The sequence below is a fragment of the Melospiza melodia genome, chromosome 8, assembly GCF_035770615.1.
Source record: "Melospiza melodia melodia isolate bMelMel2 chromosome 8, bMelMel2.pri, whole genome shotgun sequence".
Lineage (NCBI taxonomy): Eukaryota > Metazoa > Chordata > Aves > Passeriformes > Passerellidae > Melospiza > Melospiza melodia.
The window spans coordinates 24,129,163-24,151,496 of NC_086201.1; the positions used below are offsets into that span (position 1 = coordinate 24,129,163).

Here is a 22,334-nt window from a genome sequence, read left to right on the forward strand (position 1 = left end):
AGCCTGCCCCGCGCCCGGCCCGCTCGCACCGCCGGCTCCCGCAGCCCCGAGCCCGGCGCCGGCCCCGCTCCCGCGGCCGGGAGGGCAGAGCGCGGCGGCCGCCCCGCCCCGGTGCCTCCCCAGCCCTCCCGCCGCAGCCCGGCCCCAGCTCCGGCCCCGGCCCCGCAGAGCTCCGACCTGCGCGCTCCCGGCGGCAGCGGCGGCTCCCGGCGCGGGGCTCGCCCGCCCGGCTTTGTCTGTGAGGGGCGTCCGCAGCCTCCTTGGCGGGCAGCCCCCGCCCCGGGGCGGCGGCCGGCACAGCGGCACCGGCCCTTCCCACGGAATGAGCCCCGGCAGGGCTGCTGAAGGTAGGTATGAACCCTCCTACACCCGCCTTTTCTAATGCGGTACAGGTGTGGGGCTGTTAGTGCCATCCAGTGCAGCTGTGCATGATTACCCCCTTTAAGGTAACAGTTCAGAGATGCTCTACCACTTGTGTGGTTTCCAGAAAGAAGATAATTAGCCACCCAGAAACTTAAATGTTCACGTGCAATCCGCACAAGCCGATGTTGGGGTGTGTTACTAACCTGTGTTTGTTGAAGAGGTAGTGTTTAATTGTTTTTTCTTCTGTCATCTTCCAGGGTGTCTCTTTAGCAAGACTTGTGACATGAAGTAGAATAGGCGTTTTGAAGATCTCTGCCATAATTGCAGCTGTATCTCTGAATGTTGGCGCATTTACTGGAGACTCTTCCCAAAGTCTGTTTGAATCAGAGCCTGTGAAATTTCCAAAAGCTTCATAATGGAGTTTTTAGCATCCAAAGGAGATTATGTGAAATATTTCAAAAGGTCTTTATTGCTACTTTTAGTATGTGTAATAGTTCTTGTATGCACTGATCAAGACTACTATAGTTTACTTGGAGTATCCAAAGAAGCAAGTAGCAGAGAAATACGACAAGCATTCAAAAAGCTGGCATTAAAGTTGCACCCTGATAAAAATCAGGTAAGTTACCTTTTCAACATGTCAAAGGTGTTGACTTAATGAATCTTAGTGTTTAAACAAAAAGCAGTTTTAATTTATCAAAAATGCCTCTCTGTGAACCACCTGATAATATAGTTCGACCCAGATTTTCTGCAGAGAAAATTTACAAAAAATGATAGAGTTGAATTTGGGCTGTGTTAAATTGCAGTAGTGAAAAGAGTCAAGATTCTCTAATTCTCGCTTATATTTTTGTAACTAGAAGAAGACTTATTTGTGTACTGTATTACCTTGTTGGTAAGCTGTTGAGTTTTCTTCTGTCCATTTAGTTTTGGGGGACTTGCTGTTTCCCTGCCCTGAAGTCTCCTCTAAACATCAAATAAGAACAGCCTGTTCTGAGACATCAGTCTCCAAGTACCAAACAGGACAAAACAGATATCCTGGAACTGCCAATGGATAATGGTGGAGGTTACTCTGGACTAACTGGAGAGAGACGATTGGAATGGCTTAGTCTGTGCTGCTGTATTTCTGAAATACAAAGAAATCACTTTTAAACATCATCAGTTTCTCCTTGAAATGACGTGAAATAAGCAGAAATTCACAGGAAATAAAAGGGTTTAGAACTTTTTATGTACAACTGCATGGAGTCCCAAAAGACAGCAGTATTTCATATCAGCTCAGGGCCTGCCTTCACTGACTACATTGGAGCCTCTGACAGCTCAGTGAGAAAGGCAAATGTCAGCAAAGTTAGGAGTGCCAGCTTGTAGCTATGAAATGAAAGTTTTGTTTTCTCTGTTGGTACTTTCAAAATGATGGCCTTTGGGGTCAGATTCTGGTGTTTCTGAGCATGCAGATACTACTAAAGATTTTTCAACAGGTTATTTTCAAGCTTAGCAATGATATATAGAAGATGAGCCCATTAGACAAATTGCATAATGGTAATTAATTTCCTGTGTATCTAGCTAAAACAAGAATCTTAAGAAAATGTCTTTTGAATGAAACGTGTTAGCAGAAGTTAAAAGAGCAGGACTGTGTGGCACATTTTGCACACCACTGTTATACTGCACCTGTCAGATCCCAAACTTGAATTCAAAATGTGTCTGCAGATTTTTCACCATTCTGACTCCCAAGCTACCTAGAGCAAAAATGCTTTTTAAATAAAAGGAGGAGACATTTGTCTACACTGTCAGAACCAGAAAGGATTGGTCTGTCTCTAGCAGAGATTTTGAACTGGTCAAGTAGGGATTCTAGGGGAGTGGAAAAGATTATGGAGGAAATGGTATGTCTTCATTCTTCAGTATTTATTTAAATTCCACTGAAAAGAGAGTTGAAAAAAGATGGTTCACTGAAGAATGTTACAGCCTCCAACCAGTTCACTTTGTATTTCAATTGTACTTAGTGAGGATGGAAGACATAAGAAGAGAGACCTGGTTTGGGAGAGGAAAACTTTGCTGTAGTTTGGTTTGAGATCACAATGCAATGCTTCCATCACAACTGACATCCTTAGCAGGCATATAAAAATATTTCCAAAGATAATTTTCTCAGCACTGTATGCACTATATGGTTTATTGATTAATTACTAATTATAGTTTTCCTTACACAGAATGATCCAAATGCACATGACAATTTTTTGAAAATAAATAGAGCATATGAAGTACTTAAAGATGAAGATCTACGGAAGAAGTATGATAAATATGGGGAGAAGGGTCTCGAAGACCAGCAGCAGGGAGGTCGGTACGAGAGCTGGAACTTCTATCGCTATGATTTTGGTAAGTTTTGATGTGTGTTTGTGACTTGCTTAAAACAGTAAAAGGAAATGTCATATTCAGATCTATATCAGAGCTTTTTGCATGTTTCTTATGTGCCCTCTCCAGATTTCTGTCTGCTCTGTAGCTATCACTTTCTCTCTGCTGGCCCAGTATTTTATTTACCTTGTTAATGGCTACCCAAATGTGCAATCTATTTACCTGGCCTTTTGTTCCTGCTGCTTGCCTTTTTATAGGTCATCTAACTTCTTGTTTAGTCTTTTTAAAGTGCAGAGAGTTTTTTCACTTAAATGTCAGTGTTAATATTTCATCAGGATTCTTTTTAACTTTTTAATGCAGGAAGACCTTCTTTGTTTAGTATCCTTCAGGGGGATTTTGAGAGGAAATTTTTGCACGGTCAAGGCTATTTGATATGCAGTTATGCAATTAGACATCAGTAAAGAGGTAGCAGAAACTGAAAAAAAATAACAGAGTCATACCTAAAATGATCTTGAGACAAGCTGCTTAATGTTTGTCTCAACAAATTTTAGGTAGTTGTAGGGAAAGGTTGCAATTAATGATTCTCAGAGCTGCTGTAACAGGAGTAAACTACAACAGGGAACTGAGGAACATAGTTGGATTGGGATGAAATGAACAGCTGAAGCGAACCTCTGCCTTGGCAATGATTTTTTTCTAGTGTTGTTTGATTTAACATGTCCCAGTCTCTAAGAAATTAATGTCTGTGCAGATTGAAATTGAATAAACCAGTGGCACAAGTATCACAGGAAAATATAGAAATTAGCCTAAAACATCTTCAGATTTAAATTTTATCTCCCTGAAGTTTCACTGCTTGATTGAGAAACAGTATCCTGAAATATCTATTAATCAGTGATTTAGGGAGCATCTATTTTTGTATTTTATATGTGTGTGTACCTATATGCAAGTATAGCTATATATATATTTATATGTATGGGTGAACATATGTACTCTATTATGTGAGATATAAATGGAAAGTGATATGAAAAGTACCTTGTCACCTGTAGATATTAATTTCTCTCATTATTTGTTTGCATTTGATCCTTGTGTACTTCAGGTGAAATGACATCTCACCATGTTAGGTACTGTAAAAATCTGCAACCACAGTACCATAATAAAATGCTCTTTATTAGTATTTTTGGTACTCTGCACTGCCTTTCTTGTGTAGTTGAAGTAGTGGAGTGTTTTGTAGTGATGCCCTAGGTAGGACTGGTTAGCTTTGTCTTCCTTAACTTCCTTACCCACTTCATTCCACTGCATTCACACACACACTTTGTTAGTGGAAAAGCCTGTGGCTGGAAACACCTTTGTGGTCTAAATGTTTAGGTAACCAGAGGCTGAGAAAGTGTGGAAACTTCTGGTCGTTATATAAAGCTCTCAGTGAAAGCTGAGACTTCTTGAATTTTAATCTGACAGCTGGATGATGTTATTTCTAACATCATTTCTCTTGCCATAACAGCAGTAGTTCTGCTGGCTTCATGGTTGGTTGCTAAATTATCAAAAGAATGTTCTGATAGTGGCTGTGGTAGCAAGAGAGTGAGTGAGCAAGCAAGAGGTTAAATAAGGACAGCATTTTTGTAAAACCTCTTTGCCAGTTTAGTATTTCAACTTAAATCTACTGTCTTCTGTTGTGCATAAGATGATTGGTTGTTTTAAAGGTGGAAAAATAAAAGACAATTGTTGATTTTTTTAATAGGTATTTATGACGATGATCCCGAAATTATAACATTGGATAGAGGAGAATTTGGTAAGTTTTTTAAATAAATGGCTGTTTGACAACATGACAACCCAAAGTACAATTTTTACATATTGAGCTGTGTCTTAGTAGGCTTTTCTTACCTGTCTTTACAAACACATGTTGGAAAATCATCTTCACATGAGAAAACAAACAATAAAAAAACCCTTAATGCTTCCTGTTAAACACTAGTTGGCAAATCAATCAATATCAATATACAGCTTACATTAAGTTTTAGAGCTATTTTGTGAGGTCTGTAAAAGGAAATTATTTGAATTAAAATTTTGTTTCTCCTAATTTATTGTTGCTGTTTCTGTTGCATAAAAATGCACTTGACAAAACTTTTCTAATATAATTTTTTTCTGTGAAATCCAGTCACTTGTGTGTAGTTCAAAACCAGAAGGTGATACCAGATACTAAAAGCACAGCTAAGGAGAACAAGGTGTGGAAAGAGAACAGTTTCTATGTGAATATTGTCCAGGTTTTTTTTCTTTTAAAATTACAACTAAGTTGTTTGTAACTAAGAGAGGCTAGAGTAAAAAATACTGGATTTTGTATAATTTTTCATCTGCATATTGAGTATGGTTTCCTGTGTGCAAAATTGGACCTACGTGCTGAATTTGTCTTGTAAACTGTTGTAAGAGCAGACCCTCATGATTTCCCTGAGACCACAGGCTTTCTTTGGTTAATCTATTTGCAGGGTCAACATATTCCTTAGTTGTCTTTTTTGTGAGGTTATTTTAATACAGTCAAATAAAGGTTACAAAATCCACTACATGAAAATTGGACAGGCTGAAAGCCAAGTAATTAAAGCTGATAACTGCTCTTTGTGTATATTTTGTTGCTGTTGTTTGCTTTCATAAGCAAGATGATTTATGTTTTCCTTGACTTTTCTAGTAATTACATTAACTTGGATTTTTAAATTACATTAGACATGATTTCTTCATAAAAATACTGCCAGGTGAGACTCACTAAATACATAAAGTAATATAAGGAAATGGAAAATTCTAGTGGGTAAAAATCTTTTAGACCTTGTATTTTGTAACTAGATTTACACTATCGCACATTTCAGCTAGAATAATCTGCAGACAGTACTTTTTTTCTTAATTAATAGAACAGATACTAAAAGTCAGAGTGCTGATACCTTCTGAGATAGGATTTTCATGCACCTGCCTACAACAGTATGTTCATAAGAGTTACTGTTACTGTGCCTGACATTAAGTACTTAATACCGCTTTTGGGGAATACAGTATAGCAAAAATATACATCCTGAATGTTACTACATTGCACATGTGCATGATTTACTTACAGTTTTCTTCTCTCCACCTAGATGCTGCTGTTAACTCAGGAGAACTGTGGTTTGTGAATTTTTATTCTCCTCGCTGCTCCCACTGCCATGATTTAGCACCTACGGTATGTAAACCAAGTAAATGAACTCTGGTTTTAATAGCACAAAACTTAATGAAGTAGATTTTTACACTGAAGCTGAAACCAGAGACAACAATTCAAAATTCCAGAAATAAAGCATGAGTTCATTATATCTTTATAGGCAAATAGTCTCTTTTTAAATTTTTTTTTAGTGGAGAGAATTTGCTAAGGAGCTGGATGGAGTGATACGCATTGGAGCTGTGAACTGTGGAGATAACAGAATGCTGTGTCGAATTAAAGGCATTAACAGTTACCCCAGTCTGTACATTTTCAAAACTGGAATGGTGAGTGATAAGACTTCAGGTGTTTTTAGAATGAAATCTGGAGACGTGTTTCTTTAGTACTTGTTCAGTCATAGAGTTTCTTTAAAAAGATCTTGCTTTATAGTATGTTACTTCCTTTAATAATAAATACAACTTTCTCTTTACCTGGGTCAAATTATTTTACAAAGTTAACGTCAAAAAAAAGTATTTGTTAATATGTATAATTTATATTTTATATATAAATAAATTTGAAATAAATGCTAATATATTTTTACAAGGGTTTTTCTGAATAATTTTTCTGTGCAACATATCACTTCTGATTGGGAAGCTACTGTCAGCAGTGGTGCTGTAGCAAACAAGTCTCCTTGAGCAGTTTCTCTTATAGTGCTGTAAAGGACTTTTCAAGTACAAAGCATAGTCTGTGGTTTTGAGTCTTAAAGAATATGACCATGTGCCTAAAGAAACTTGGAAATTCCTTCTGCAAGATTCCCTCCATGCTACCTGCATGATGTGTGTCACTCTTTATAGCTGCTTGCTAAGTCGTGGTGCTGGGGTGGTGTATAAAGTGCACTCGAATAGATGGGTACATTTTGACAATGGTAAGTTTTAAGAAGTTGAATGCTAAATGGAGTGATATAAGCAATTTTTATTTAAACAGAAATACAATCATTGGGAGTTAGTGTTTCTAAGACTAAATTATCCTCATGTTGCAGCATTTGGAAAGAAATCACATTACAAAATTTAAATAAAGGTTAAATTTCAAACATTCGGATAGGAGAGGGAGAGAACAGTTAGGGTGGTAGTGGGGGTTGGTCCTGCAGTTGCTTAAGTACTCTTAGAAGAACACAGTAGGTTTTGGGTGGGGTTATTTGCCTTTTTTTCTTTCTTAATTTTATAAACTTTACTTTTTGTCTTCTATAGCAACCAGTGAAATATTACGGAGACAGGTCAAAAGAGAGCCTAAAGAACTTTGCCATGCAGTATGTTACAAGCACAGTCACTGAGTTATGGGCAGGTAATGTTCATGTGTTTAGCTTGGGGGGCTGTTGTTGAAATTGTTTTTACTATATAAAATAGGGTAGAAACTATGCATATGACTGAATCTGTCAACTATTGCTAAGTCTTCTTTTTGAGAATAAAAACAGTTCATGTAATTTGCTAATACAAATAGAAAATCTTGTTTCATGGCCATGTTTAACTAGTCGGAAACTGATGCAAATTGTTTCATTCTTAGGAAATTTTGTAAATGCTATTGAAACTTCATTTGCATCTGGTGTTGGTTGGCTGATCACCTTCTGTGCTGAACGTGGGGGTAGGTATATTAAATACTTTTTAAATAATGTGACAAAAAAAGGACTTCTGTTGCTAGCGGCATAATCCCTTTTGCTGCTAAAAAACATCTTAGGTCGCCACAGTGACCTCTGATTTAAGCTCTCTGTTAAAAGCAGTTTGACAAAAGGACGTTATTGGAAATATTATGTTATTGTGCTTCTGTAATGTCCTGTGAGTCATTCAAGCAGCACTGGAGTGTAACCCATCAGGAGGGGAAGTGGCAGAAAAGGTTTCTCCTTCAGTTTCCAGCTCAGGTGACAGCTACTGCTGAGGTACATGCCAGCTTCTTATCATAGCTGAGCAGCAGAAAGGCTGTGTCTCCCCCTTAAACCACCAATATTAAAAATTAGCTGAATAAGTTAGTTAATAAGTTAGGTTTGCACACAGTAATTGCCTCTTACCATTGGTTTCACATCAGAGTCGTTTTTTGTAGCTGTTTGTGCCTGGCTTTCTTAGGATCAGTACTGGATACAATATAGGAGAAAGTTACCTTGGTTAGCTGGTGGAGCTAAGTAAATGCACTACACCTTGGACAAATAAAAACTTCTCAGCCTTATAAAGAGACCTTTGTTCTGAGAACTGAATAGCCAGAGCCTCAGTCTTGGATTTACATTTGTAAATAGCTTGATTTCAACTTGCAGCCCTTTCGTTATTAAGTTTTCAACTTTGTTTTAGTTAAGGAGAAGTTGATGCATCTTATTTTTAAAAAAAAATCTGCATCCAAAGGCAGTCATTCAAAGCATATGCTATATTTATAATAGCGAATTATTATTTGTATCACAGAAAATTTATATTTCTGTTGAAACATCATCCCAAGACTCTATGTAGATACTTAGATTATTTTTTTTACAACAGTGATTAACAAATTTTAAAGGTCAGTCTTTACAGTAAAGAAAATAGTAAAATTGTTTAAATGAGGATTCTGTGTTGATGAAGCAAGAGAATGTTATTTTTGGGAGTTTTTTAAGTTAGAGTAGACAATCATTAAGTGCTGATTATTAGATATGAAAATTCCAGGAGTACTGGATGAACAGCCAGGAAGCATGCCATTAGAAATGGTCATATTTTTTGGGAGGAAAGGGGAAATTCTAAGCAAGAGTAGATTTAGTGCATTAATAAGGTGAAGTTTTATGTTTGTAAATAAAAATTTTTTGTTTCACAGATTGCTTGAGTTACCAAACCCGCCTTAAGCTAGCTGGGATGTTGGTAAGCAGTGTTTCACTTTAAAAGCATTACATGTTATATTTAAAACAAAATAACAGAAGTGAAAGCATCAAATTGTAACTAAAACTTTCACTGAGTTTAGTAGAACCAAGATAACACCTGTTAACTTTTAGAAGAATTCAGTACTTTGCCCAAGCAGCTTTTGAAATAACTAATTTTTTAAGAATTTTATAAAATAAAATTAATATTACATAATAAATTACAGTGTTGTTTCTTTTTATTTTTTAAGTGTTACAAATAATTCCCTGTGTTGGGATTTTCAAAAGCATTCTGTACCTGAAATTTAGAAATACTTTTCTTTGGATTTGTTTTGTGTTGTTTCTTTCCTAATTACAGGAAGGTCTTGTTAATGTGGGCTGGATGGACTGTGGCACCCAGGGTGAGCTTTGTGATAACTTAGATGTCTCATCTAGTACTACTGCATACTTCCCACCTGGAGCCACCATAAATAACAAAGAGAAAGGAGGTGTTTTGGTATGACTTGTCTTTCATTATCTATTTAGATAAACAAAGTGATAACCATGCTAAAGGAATGTATAGATCATTTCCAGACTGATGATACCCAACTGAAAAGATGCTGTTTTCTTTTTTCTTCTAAGCTGGTATGCTCTGCATGAGTTCATGTCCCTGTGCCCGCTCAGGCAGTGATGCTGGAGGTGATTCCAGTTTGCTGGGAGAGTGAGCAGCAGCCTGTGACTCTGCCTGGCCACCTCCCCAGGAGGCTCCCGAGCAGCTCTGGGAGTTCAGGGCTGGAAATGCTCTGTGACTGCCCCAAGAGCTGGTTCTAACCCTGCTGTCCTGGCAAGCCTGGGAGTCTCTTCTCCCAAGTAAAAACTGACAGGACAAGAGGAAATGGTCTCAAGCAAGGGATGTTTAGATTGAATATTAGCAAATTTTTCTTTAGCAGTGGGTTTGTGAGGCACTGGAAGTGCCCTGAGGGACGTGGTTCAGTCAGTATCCCCGGGGTATTTAAAAGACAGGTATGGACATTGCACTTGGAGACGTGGTTTAGAGTAGTGAACTTGGCAGCTGCTTACAGCTTGGACTCAAATGATCTTAAAGGGCTTTTCCTAAATTGTACTATGGTCTTTGATGTGCCCCGGATTTTTTATTCCAGAAATAATATGCAGCAGGTATCACAAGTTTGAGAAATGCTACCCTGACATGTGTGATAAAAGTACTCCTACAGTGTCTGTCAGTACAAGTTTTACTGCTCAGTTCTATTCTAAAATTGCAATCTACATTTGTGTGGTAGTTTTAACTTCCCTAATTGATGGGAGACATTTCTGTTTGAAGCACGACTTGTTCCTTTATTGTCACTACTGTTACCTTTATTTTTAAAAGGAGGAAAATAAATTGCAACCTACCTACTTTGAACCTTTTAACTTACCACTCAGTTACTGATTCATATTACTTCCAAAATTGTACAAGTTAAGGAAACCTAAATATCTCTACAGTGCAGTTATGGAATGCTGTAAAACTAAATTGGAAATCTTGTAAACTTGATTGTTGGGTTTGGTGTGAAATTTGAATTTCACACTCTTTGGTCACTGTCTTGACAAAATACAATTTCTTGAGTTGAATATTGTAGGCAAGTGAGTTAAAAGCAGTATTCTGAGAGTGATGTTTGTGGAATTACATGTATGAAAAAGAAGTTGATCAAATAAAATATTATTAACTGCATTCTCCATTTGATTGAAGGGAACAAATCAGAATAAATTCCCTGACACTTTGAGTACTAATCAGGTTGATGTTTGTAATTCCTTGTAATAAAGACAGTTAATTCTCTATCCTAGTTTCTTAACTCCTTGGATGCCAGAGAAATATATCAGGAAGTAATGCAGCATCTACCAGACTTTGAAATCATCTCTGCAGCATCATTGGAGGTAATATTTTAAAAATATGCTAAGATTTCTTCAAATAATATATTTTTATTGTTATTTTCTACGTTTTTCAAATACTGTTGACACAACAACTTAGCTTTTCACTGAATATTACTTCTTTTTATCTCTACCCAAAATTATTTAACATTGTTTGTCTACATTCACTTCTGTTGTTTAGCAAAATAACAAAAGTAAGGGGAGGAGATTTCATAGGAATGTAAGAAATCACAGAAATTGCCATTGCAACTCTCTCTGCAACTGCAATTTTCTAGTAATTTTTTGAATCAACTACATTGTAGAAAATTTTGGTTTAAGTGTGTTTTGTTTGGGAATTTAGAAAAGAAAAAATACTTGTTTATCCATGATAATTGGTGTATGAACTGAAATTGAGTCTTAAATGTAGCTCGTGTGTTGGAGGAAAAACAAAAGTAAACCTCTTTCCACACTGGTAGTTGCACATAGCAGCATAATTTACCACAGGAAATGCACACAGAAGCAACAACATTAGAGTGCAGCTTGTAGCCAGCTTGCTGTCAGATTTTTTCCACTTCCTTGATTATGATGCAGTAAGAGGAAGTTTAGTGGAAGGACTGCATGAAAGAACTTGTTTAGTGGGGGTCTTTTGGATATGAATAACTGGACATTTGCCTTTATAAAGCACAAAAGAATTTTACACATTGGTGTGGTTGGGATTAATTTTTTGTGGTGTTGTTGGTTTGTTTTTCCCTGTGGTTTAAAGGACCGTCTGGCTCATCACCGGTGGCTGCTTTTCTTCCAGTTTGGGGAGAGGGACAAATCAAATGTGCAGGAGTTCAAGAAACTTAAATTTTTACTGAAAGATGAGCATATTCAGGTAAGAGTGCTCTCATCTAATGTTAAATGCTGTTTACATTCCAAGAACAAATCACGGTTTTCATTGTTATTAGCTTTTACCCCACATGACACCTCTGGTACTGGAAGAGATGTACTATCATATAGCAGATCTGCAGTAAAGTTTTTTATTTAAAGAAATCACTTACGTTTCCTGTATGTTTTTAATAATGGAAAAGTATAGAGAGATTATATTTTAAATCTGCTTTGTTTTTGGAAATGTTCCTGCATTTCCTGTTCTGTTAATAATTATAAATTAACATTCCAACATCAAATTTATGTATGTGGAACTATATTTTAATTATTCAGAAAACCCTGTGATCCTGTTGATTTTTTTCTTAATAAAAAGAAACCAAGTTCAAACTTTGCACTAAAGGCCTACAGATTGTATTAATCTATGAAGTATGTATTTTTTTTTAATTGTTGCTTTGACTAGAAGATTTTAATGTTACATTTATTTTAGGTGTCTTCTTACTTCCTTGCTGTTGTATTTGGAGGGAGGGAAAAGATAATTCTTTAAGTTTTTATTTCCCATTTTGGCCTTTAAATTAAAAATTAGCAAGCAACCTAATATAGGTGTGCGGGTAGTTTTCCTTGAACACCAATTTTTAAGATCTCCGTTTTTTATCAAAAAGGCTATCAGTTTCCCATATTTTTACCTTTGTTTTCTAACTCTTACTTCCTTTCAAAATATGTTAATTGATATAAATTAGGCTGTTTTAATTAAAATGACATTGTCTGTTAAATATAGGTTGGGAAGTTTGACTGTCTTTCCTCACCAACCATCTGCAACAAACTGTATGTTTATCAGCCTTGTTTAGCAGTCTTCAAAGGAAAAGGCACTGGAGATTATGAAATTCATCATGGTAAGGGAAACTTTGGCAAGTTTAAATCATGACCTAATCCCTTTGAGATGACAAAATCTTTGGCAAACCACTTTTTTTTTTTTTTTTTCCCAAAGAACAGTTTTGTAGCTTTAATATTTGCTGTCTTTCTTCTGGCCATGATGTAGCCTTACACAACCTATTTATAATTTCCTTTGGTTTTCTTTTTTCTGTTTTTCCTGGTAGGCAGTCATGAGATGCTGAGGGATCTAGTTTGTCTTTGCAGTCTGTTTCAACATCATTTGCATAATGACATACAAATGAAATCTCTGAAGCTGATCAGGACAGCTTCTGCTTTGGGTAGGATAACTAAAGAATGTTGTAAGGCACACCCTTCAGAGAGGCCCAACATGCTGGTTTCACAGTTTAGCCAGTTTGACAAACTTGGATTTGGTTTCATGTATCACTGCACTAATTCCATGCTTTGTTAACTTCTGTCCAAGATATTGAGACTTTTACTTCTTACCTTCATTTCCAACATCACAGTTTCCTTTCAGGAAAGGTTGGAACTATGTTACTATTTACTGCTGAAAGGATTCAGTGATGCTGGTTGAAGAAGAAATGAGCCTAAAGCCAAACTGTAGCTTGCAGGAACAGGTGTAGCTTCATCCAGAACGTGGCACAAAGCAGTTATGCAAGATGAAGTTCTCATTTTTCAGCCGCTGAGGTATTAGAAACAGCCTGCTAGGATTAAGCCAGAACCTCAGTACTGTTATAAAACAGGAAAAGTGAAAAGTTTTTCACTATTTAGAAAAGATTAGGCTTATCAAGGGGAAAGGATGATCCCATACATCTAATAATTGGTGTATAAGAAAGAGCCTTCTATACTTCCTCTATATACATTGCTGCAGAGAGGGCAGGAAGAGGTCACAGCCATGCAGCATTTTTATAATGGTGTGGATTGCAGTGGAAGAGAAGTACATTGGACTTCAGTGCATTTTTTTCTGAATGGTTTGGTTTACTATTTAGAAAATAGAGGGCATGTAGAACATTCACCAATAGCCATCTCACTCCAGTCTTTATGGGAAAGTAATCCTCAAAAGAATCTGGCCTTTTTATATGCTGTGTTGAAGGGCTTCAACAGTTTAAAATCTAAGAACAGTAATAAATCTTGGTAAGTCATTGTGCAGTGACTTCAGATTTGATTAACCTGAAGTTCTTATTCTCAGACAAACTCATTTCTGCTGACAAATACGTATACAAAGGTTATGAAGAGACTGGATCTTTGCCCACTGGAGCTGTGTGAGCAGTAATTTCAGTTACACCTAAATAGCTGTGATTTATCAATATAATTTATTTTGCTTGAAGTTTTTACCTTGTCAGTCCCTTCGCCAAGTCAAATGTATCTAGAATTGTACTTTTTAATTCCAACACAAGTAAGATGATAAAATGACCAATAATCCTGTCACAAAAATTTTATCATTTTGTTTGACAAAAATATGTTTTTTCTTGGATAAAGTATTTATTCGACTAATATTGAGTAACTGGCTAGTTTAATATTTAGCCACATATCAACTATAGTATGTCCTGCCTGTGTAGGTTTGGACAGTTTAACATTGTCCTCCTAAGGAAAAGCAACATAATTTTATGCTACATTTACTTAAGCAGGCTGGGTTTAAAGATTAGACAAGGGACTCCTATTTCTTTCAAAGAGTTTTTTAATTACACCTCTCATAGGTAAAAATTGAATTTCCTTTCTACATTGTTTTTTGAAGGAAAGAAGATCTTATATGACATTGTTGCATTTGCCAAAGAAAGTGTGAATTCCCATGTCATCACACTGGGACCTCAGAATTTTCCTGACAAAGATAAGGAACCATGGCTTGTGGACTTCTTTGCACCGGTAAATATTGGATATCTATATATTCCTTCTTCTAAAATCTGTTCTGTAATTATGTAACAAGGTACTAAGGAGTAGCTAGAAAGTGCCCTTCAGCATCATGAGAAGGTGTTCTAATTCCTCATTCCCTGGCAGCTCTAGTTTCTAACTGGGTTTTGTGTTTAGTGCACTCTGTTGTCAAAACAGCAGATGATTAATCTCAGATACTCTCCTGAGAGCTACCTGTGGGAAAAGCAATTGCACTTACTTGCATTTTGTCTTCTAGTGGTGTCCTCCTTGTCGAGCTTTGTTACCAGAGCTGAGAAAAGCATCTAAACATCTTTATGGTCAGCTTAAATTTGGGACGCTAGACTGTACTGTCCATGAAGGCCTTTGCAACATGGTAAGCTGCAGGAACTAAAAATAAAGAAATACAAATATAATATTTTCAAACAATATCATTTTCTTTGAATTGGGGGTAGGAGGATATGGGCAGACAATGTTTGTCCTTTAACATTACTTTCCTAAAGGGCAGTAAATTAAACAGGCACTTTGTATCGTATTTTTTTTAAAGAAGCAAACTATATAAACACTATAGATAATGTATTAATGCAGAATACAAGTCAGATTTTATTCTAATTTCATAGTGCTACTGGAAGACTTCAGAAGTCTCAGAATTTAATAATTCTGGGGGCTGGGGTTAATGTCTGAAAATGCATGGAAAATGAGCAAAAAAGTTTTATTTACATGTGTTTACCCACTGAGGAATTCAAATGATGGGAACTGGCTGTGTTCAATGGTAAACAATAGTTATTCATACAGTCCAAACATTCCATCTGAGGACTGGGAATAGTTTTAAAGCTAAGGCTTAGGAGGCCCATGGATTAATTGCTGTGTTTGTGGAGCATGGCAGAAGAATTACTGGCTGGTTTTTAAGTTGAGACACTATGCCATCTCTGAATACAACTGGCACCTTCTCTGTACTGATTTGTTATGATGTCAGATTCTCACCTGCCTGTAAGCCTGAGCACTTGTACTGTACAAACTGAACAGATGAGCAGCTTGATCCACCAATACCAGGGACAATTAGAGGCAAGTCCAAGAGCCTTAATAATTCTGTGGAATTTGTTATTGTTTGTTTTATCAGCATAACATTCGAGCTTACCCAACAACAGTTGTGTTCAATCAGTCTGATGTTCATGAGTATGAAGGACACCACTCAGCTGAGCAAATCTTGGAGTTTATAGAGGTATGTAAATGATTATGCTGGTTGCAGTCTTCTTCTATGCAGTTCATACACAAATACATTCTTCAGTTGGAAGATTCTAAGATTTTTTTTCTTTTAATTGGACAAAGAAAATAAAAAGTGAAAAAACTTCAGGCAAGAAAAGTGATCCAGCAACTGTAGTCAGAGACTTGACAATTAGTGGATTCATTCCCCTACTCTGTCACATAATTTATTTGAGATCATTAGCAAATAAAGAAAGATCCCTTCCAATCTGCAAAATAATGATAATTATTTCTATCTTATTGAGAGAATAAAGGAATTAATATTACAATATTTCCAACTTTTAAGGTGGAAATGCTTCACATACACACCTTGATATAGGAAGGGGTTCACATTTTTGTCAAGTAGATTGCTGGTGTCCACATTTTTCAGCTGTCCTTGAGCTTTCTTAACTGCAAATTACTGGTATTGATCACTGTTGATACTAGAGTTCTGGCACCAAACTTGGCTCCAGCATTCAGGTTCACTGCTATATCCACAGGCTATTTTTCACTTTTTGAAGGGACATTTCTCTCCAGGTAGCTCAGAAAAAGCAGCTTCAAGAACACACATGCAGAAATAGGTAGGGATTAGTCTTTCAGTTGGCATTCAGAGGCCCATAGTGCACTATATGTATTCCAGCTTAAATAGCATGGCTGAGTTTTGTAACACCTGTTGCTGCTAGATAAGCTGGATTTCCTGGTTTTTACCTTCTTTTATTGTGAAAAGGCAGAAAACCTCCCTTTTGGACCCTGGGTGTACATTTTTGATAGTTTTTCTCAAAAACTTAGGCTTTTAAAAATTAGGTTTTTGGGTTGAAGGAATGTCTTTTAGTGCTTCTATGCCTTTCAGTGGTGTGGAGTCTTCCCTGACAGAGCAGCAAGCCAATTTCACAGAACATTCTTGAAATTTGGCACTTTTATACATGATGGCCCTAGATAGGGGATACACTGTGCAACAATGAGTCATGTCTGTGAGCTATCTTTATTTAGGATCTTAGGAATCCATCAGTGGTGTCCCTAACACCAGAGACATTTGCTGAATTGGTTCAGAGAAGAAAGCGAGAGGAGATCTGGATGGTGGACTTCTACGCTCCATGGTGTGGACCTTGTCAGGCCTTAATGCCAGAATGGAAGAAAATGGCCAGGGTAAATCACATTCTAACACTTTTCTGCTTTTGTTCCTCTTCTGGGCAATTGTTGAGATGGCACAACTGCTTTCTTAAGAGAATTGTCAGCTGAGAAAATATAGAGTCTAATACTGCCACCAAAACAGGCAATTCCTACCTGACAGTTTTGTATTGTTCCAAATACAAAGTTTTTATTCAGCTTTTTAAAAGCTTCAATACAATGATACTGTATTCCAGTTTTTCATGTTGGTTACAAGTGTGTAAGGTCATTGTAGCATTCTCTCATTTGCAGAAGTAATATTATTCTACTGACAACCATTCCTGGAGGTGTTCACAGGAATTTGAACTAGAAAATTTTGGGGGGAAAAAGAAGGGCTTTGGAAACAAGCCTGTGACTTAGAGACATTTAGAACTCTACTACGAATTATAGCCAGGATTTTCTATCCTGTTGGAATGTCTGTGAAGCATTAGTAGCTCTGTAGGACACATTCAGTAATCATCAGCTTCCCTGCCCATGCTGGGTAGTTTGGGCCAAATTTGCAGCAAATAGAGTGTGTTCAGGACAGGCCCACTGTGACACTGCTGGCACATCTGCTCTGCACCAGCCTTGGCACAGTTCCTGAGCTGTCATGGGGCACACAGGACCAGGGCATTCTTTGCACTAATTAATCCCACTCCTGAGTACCTTTGAGGTAAGGGAGGTGACTTGTGAGCCCTGTGCATGCAGCTTATACTAAATGTGTGCATGATGGGAGTGCATCTGGGTGGCTGGCTCTGGTACCCGTGATCTGTTTACAGGGAAGAGAAAAGCCTTGTGATAATCTTGGTTTGTTTTGCTGAGATTTTTTCCCCCAGCTAAGAATTATTACTGAAATTGTAGCAGTATTGGTTAACATATTTGATGGTAGGTTTTCTTCTTTCTTTTTCAGATGTTAAATGGATTAATCAGTGTAGGCAGTGTGGATTGTCAAAAATATTACTCTTTCTGTCACCAAGAAAGTGTTCGGGGCTATCCTGAAATCAGAGTCTTTCCTCAAAAATCAAACACAGCTCATCACTATTAGTAAGTACATTGCTTCAGTTTGGGAAACATTCCATGCTGTGAAACAAGACAAATACACCTCTTCTGTTGTCTAGAAGAGGTTTATCACAGCTATTAAAATAGGCTGCTAGGATATTACTGTACTGGATACCATTGGCTTTGTTACTTCAAACTAGAGATTTTATTTTGCCTTTTCATTTCAGTAATTTGAAATTACACAGGAATCTTAGTTTTTATTTCTTCTTTTTCTTGTCTTGGTCTTCTAGTCCTTAAGTTTATAGGTTTTAATTCTATCTGTGAAACTTTTCATTTATTCAGATTTGAAGGCAGGGTAGAAATGTATCCTAAAACATATGCATTTACATTCTTTATTTGATTATCACCACTCTTCAGAGTAAGTTGTTTGTAAGGTTTTTTTCTCAGAATAATTCAAACTACTGTGCAACTGGCTTTTTGTTTTTTTCTTTTACATCTGTATAGTAGCTACAATGGGTGGCACAGAGATGCCTATTCACTCAGAGGCTGGGCATTGGGGTAAGTTACTGCACTCAACTTTGTTCACAAGCTGCTTGCTAGGATAAATTAATATTTAAATACTGTGTAAATCAAGAACTAGAAACACTTGGGTATATGTATTGCTTAATTTAAGATGTTCAAGTTTATACATCTTTTAACTTACTACTTTTAAAATTTGGAGAAATAGCATACTCCTTGCTGTCTACCCATCTCCTGCAGACCATATTTTGTTTACCACATTTAAGAAGTTATTCTCCTATAGTTCAAAGTGTGAAATAGGGATTTCCAGACTACAAATGTTCCTAATTTCAGAAGCTTTTCTGAAATGCAATTTGCTATTGTTTAAAGTTTTGAATGTATTTTGATTGTTACTCTTCCTTAACACAGGTATTTGCCACAGGTGTCTGTAGATCTCACCCCTCAGAGTTTCACAGAAAAAGTTCTGAATGGAAAAGATCATTGGGTCATTGATTTCTATGCTCCTTGGTGTGGACCTTGCCAAAATTTTGCTCCTGAATTTGAGATGCTTGCAAGGGTATGTTTTTAAATATACTGGCAGCTTGTTATAACTGTAATGGTTAAAATCTTACTCATCAGCACTTTCTTTCTTAGCAGTCATGCAAAACCCACAATACTTCCACGAGCCTCCTACTCAGGGAGTTTGCACACTTCGGGGTCCCACTAGACAGTGGGTGTTGTCTTCCACAGACAGACACACAGGGACCCTCTTTGGAAACAGATTTCAGCTTTTGATGGAGTGGCCTTTAGAGCTGTGGTGTGCTTTTCTGCTTTGCCCTGAATTCAAGTACAAGTTCTCTCTGAATACATAGAGAGACACCTGGTACAAGGCTGACAGTCTGGGAAGCAAGCAAGCAACTACTCTGAAATATTTCAAAGATTTCAGCAACAATTTTCTTTTTCGCCACACTGCTGGCTTATTCCACTTATTTGGTTTTACTCACCCATGGAAGCTTGTAGTTTGTTTCTAATAAACATTTCTTTTCAGGCCGTTAAAGGAAAAGTAAAAGCTGGAAAAGTAGACTGTCAAGCATATGGTCACACCTGTCAGACTGCTGATATCAGAGCCTATCCTACTGTTAAGTTCTACCCCTACCAAGGAACAAAGGTAAAGGAACTAAAGAGAATACTTCTATAACACATTAAAGTGAATTGTTTATATATTACCGTGTCTCCAAATAATCAGTTTCAGTAATACTTAAAATAGTAGGACAGTGATACAATAATAATAAATTGCAAATTAATAGAACTAAATAGAAGTAGAATTCTAATATTAAAATGTGGGCTTAATCAGAACTAGGGTTTAATTTGCAAGGTCTTGGGTGACAAAATGTTTTTCAACTCTTACCAATTCCATCACCAACTACCCTAAAGTAGATGGTCTCTCTCTAAATGAAATACAACTTCCTTTTGGCTAATGAGAAGTATAATTAAATGATGTTACTATATTGAAAGACCAATTTTGACATCAAATGGTGTTTGATGGTATTGTAAGACAGATAATTAATGAAAAATAGATGGTTGTGTTGTCTGAAAAACAAACCTTATCAAACTATTTCAATTATCAGTGGGACTCTTTCAGATCATCATTTCCTACTAACAGAGTAATAGTATAAATTAAAAATACAAAGAGTATTCAGATAGTTATAGGGATTGCCTTTATTTTTGTAACACTAATAAATTTCAGAAACATTATAGTGACTTTTTTAATGTATCAATGCTGAAGAAAAAGTATTCACTGGTTTCTGATAGAGAATTGGCTTAACTTACTTTCCTTTTTTTTAACTGAATTTATAATGGGAACTTCTAGAAATCTTTCATGGCACAATCTCACCAAATTCTATGAGATTTTCTGTGGTGAAGTGTAAAGTCTTCAAGGTAGCCACCCACAGCAACAGATTTCACATAGATTACAAAGTGGCAGACTTGTAATAGCTGTCTAGCTTAAACACTCACCTCAATAAATGTGAGCAAATTGTAACTATTTCAGGTTTCTCTAATAATCAGGACAAAATTAGTGTTGTTCTGAAAACTAGCAGCTAAGAGTGGTTCTTAGTACCATGCAAATTAGCATTGTTTAAACAGTGACAAAAATATATCCATGAATCATAAATCAAGCTACCAAGGCCATTGTATTCTGCCGGTTTTTTTCTTGAATTTTGTCTGAAAATTGTGTAACATATTACCCATGCTCTATTTTTGTTTTCTTTTAAGAAAAGTGTTCTTGGGGAATACATAGACAGCAGAGATGCAAAAGGTATAGCTGACCTTTTGAATGAAAAATTAGAAGCAATGGAAAAGAAAGAAAAAAGAAAAAAATCTAGAAATAAGGTAAGAACACTTACTGCGGAGCCTTAGCAAAAGACTTGCTATAAATAATAACTACTTAAAATGATGTTAGTATTTGTTCTTTATCCATAGAATTAAATGCAAATTACAGAGGCAAGATTGGGTAAACTTAAGAAGATATTAACACATAGCTGCTTAAGAAATATTTCTCCAATTGAAAAATTATTGCTGCTGAAAATTGTAAAATCATATGAAAAAATATTTTTGTTTGTAGTTTCAGACAAACTCCATTGTTAATTTTCTTGTCACTAGGATGAACTCTAACTGGTACTGAAGGTAGATACAATTCAAAATATTCTGAAGCTGTGAAGATAGAAGACACCACAAGGAAAATATAAGGATAGTTACATTGGTGACAGGACACATGAAAACAAGTTTGAGTTCACAGGCATACACAACTGTATGAGTTCTGTTAAACTGTGGGGAGATGAAAACATTTTGGTTTTGGTGGAGGCAATGTTTCTGCATGTCCCTCATCTGATATACCAGCTACCTTCTTCCTGGCCAAACACTGGAGTTGACCAGAAATGTGGACTCTATCACTTTTGCCTACCCATTTACTAGTTCCTTATATTTTTTTCTGTCTCTTCTCAAATGCTTTTTGAATGTGGCACTCAGCCTGTGGCTGAATATGCACTCGAAGCACTCTGCAATGCAGAACACAATGATGGATTGTCTATTTGACAGACAAACAGTTGGACCTGATGATTATTCTGCTTTGGGGTTGCATTATTGTCTAGTCAATGGTTAAGGAATAAAATCAAGAACTGGTAGGAAGATATGTTTATTGAATTAAATTGCTCTTGCTCTCGAGTGGATTACTCTGTTGTGGCAGTGTTGATGCTACCTGGATGAACAGAACTTTGAAGAGCTTTAGTTCCTTGGTTTGGTTTTGGGATTGTGTTTATTCCTTTTTTAAGTAAGAAAGAAAAAATAAAATAATTCAAATGTGGTATTAACTTTCAAAGTTTAAATTATGCAATAGATGCATCTGGTTAAGTCATTAGATCATTACTTTTATCATTGTCTTTTTAAATATGAATGTATTCTGTGGACATAGTTAACCTCTTTTGGCATTACCACTTTCCCTTTCCCTGCAGACATATTTTTAGGTGGGGGTTTTTTTTGTTTGTTTTTATATAATCTTCAGGCAAGCAGGAGAGCAAGTGCCTTCTTTAATTTAATAATGAACACTGTACATTGCAATGTCTCCTCATACGTCTTACTAGAATTCCTGCTCTAAAGGGTAATATTTTTCAGAGCTTCTCCATAGACAATAAAAATTACAGCAGATGACAAAATGTCTGCAAACAACTGTTTCATGATTTCAATAAAATGCTCCCTAGCTCTTGACAGATGGAATTTCCTCCCTTCTCTCTACGTATTTAGACCTAGCATGACTGGTCAGTGTATTATGAGTATTACAAATTTGTAAATACATTGTTATTGACAAGTAACTTATTTCATGAAGAAGGCAGCAAGAAATGAAGAGATACAAGTAACTGAGACATTCAGCTGTTTTTCCCCTATTCTCAGGGTTGCCTCTATTGATTTTTCATTTTTGCAGCATATTATTCTAAGAATGAAGAGACTATTGCATCTATTTTTTAATAAAGTAGATCTTCCTACATCCAAATTTAACTTCAAATTCAATCACAGTAAAAAATTAAAATTTTAAAACAAACTGTTTTGGTCAGTTTTTGCATATCAGTGTAACTGTACTTCCTGCCTTCTATGCCCTTCTTGGAGAATGAGGTGTAGGAAAAGTTTTGAAACATATTTAGGCTGTGGGGAAGAGGCTTTAGTTTAAATATCAATAAAGTTCATTTTGAAAAATAA

The 22,334-nt window shown here is 36.5% G+C and overlaps 1 protein-coding gene across 1 annotated transcript; it reads left to right on the plus strand.

Annotated features, from left to right (window-relative positions):
* Positions 1–258: 258 nt before the first annotated feature.
* DNAJC10 (DnaJ heat shock protein family (Hsp40) member C10) lies at positions 259–22,334 on the plus strand. Its single transcript, XM_063162278.1, has 23 exons — positions 259–347; positions 621–979; positions 2,559–2,724; positions 4,433–4,483; positions 5,802–5,884; positions 6,052–6,183; positions 7,084–7,177; positions 7,397–7,474; positions 8,657–8,700; positions 9,055–9,192; positions 10,515–10,604; positions 11,341–11,454; positions 12,223–12,337; positions 14,071–14,198; positions 14,461–14,577; positions 15,322–15,423; positions 16,434–16,589; positions 17,500–17,633; positions 18,093–18,146; positions 18,516–18,663; positions 19,135–19,254; positions 20,361–20,477; positions 20,748–22,334. Exons 2-23 carry the CDS (start codon positions 779–781, stop codon positions 20,757–20,759), a joined length of 2,394 nt encoding a protein of 797 aa, XP_063018348.1. The 5' UTR covers positions 259–347; positions 621–778; the 3' UTR covers positions 20,760–22,334.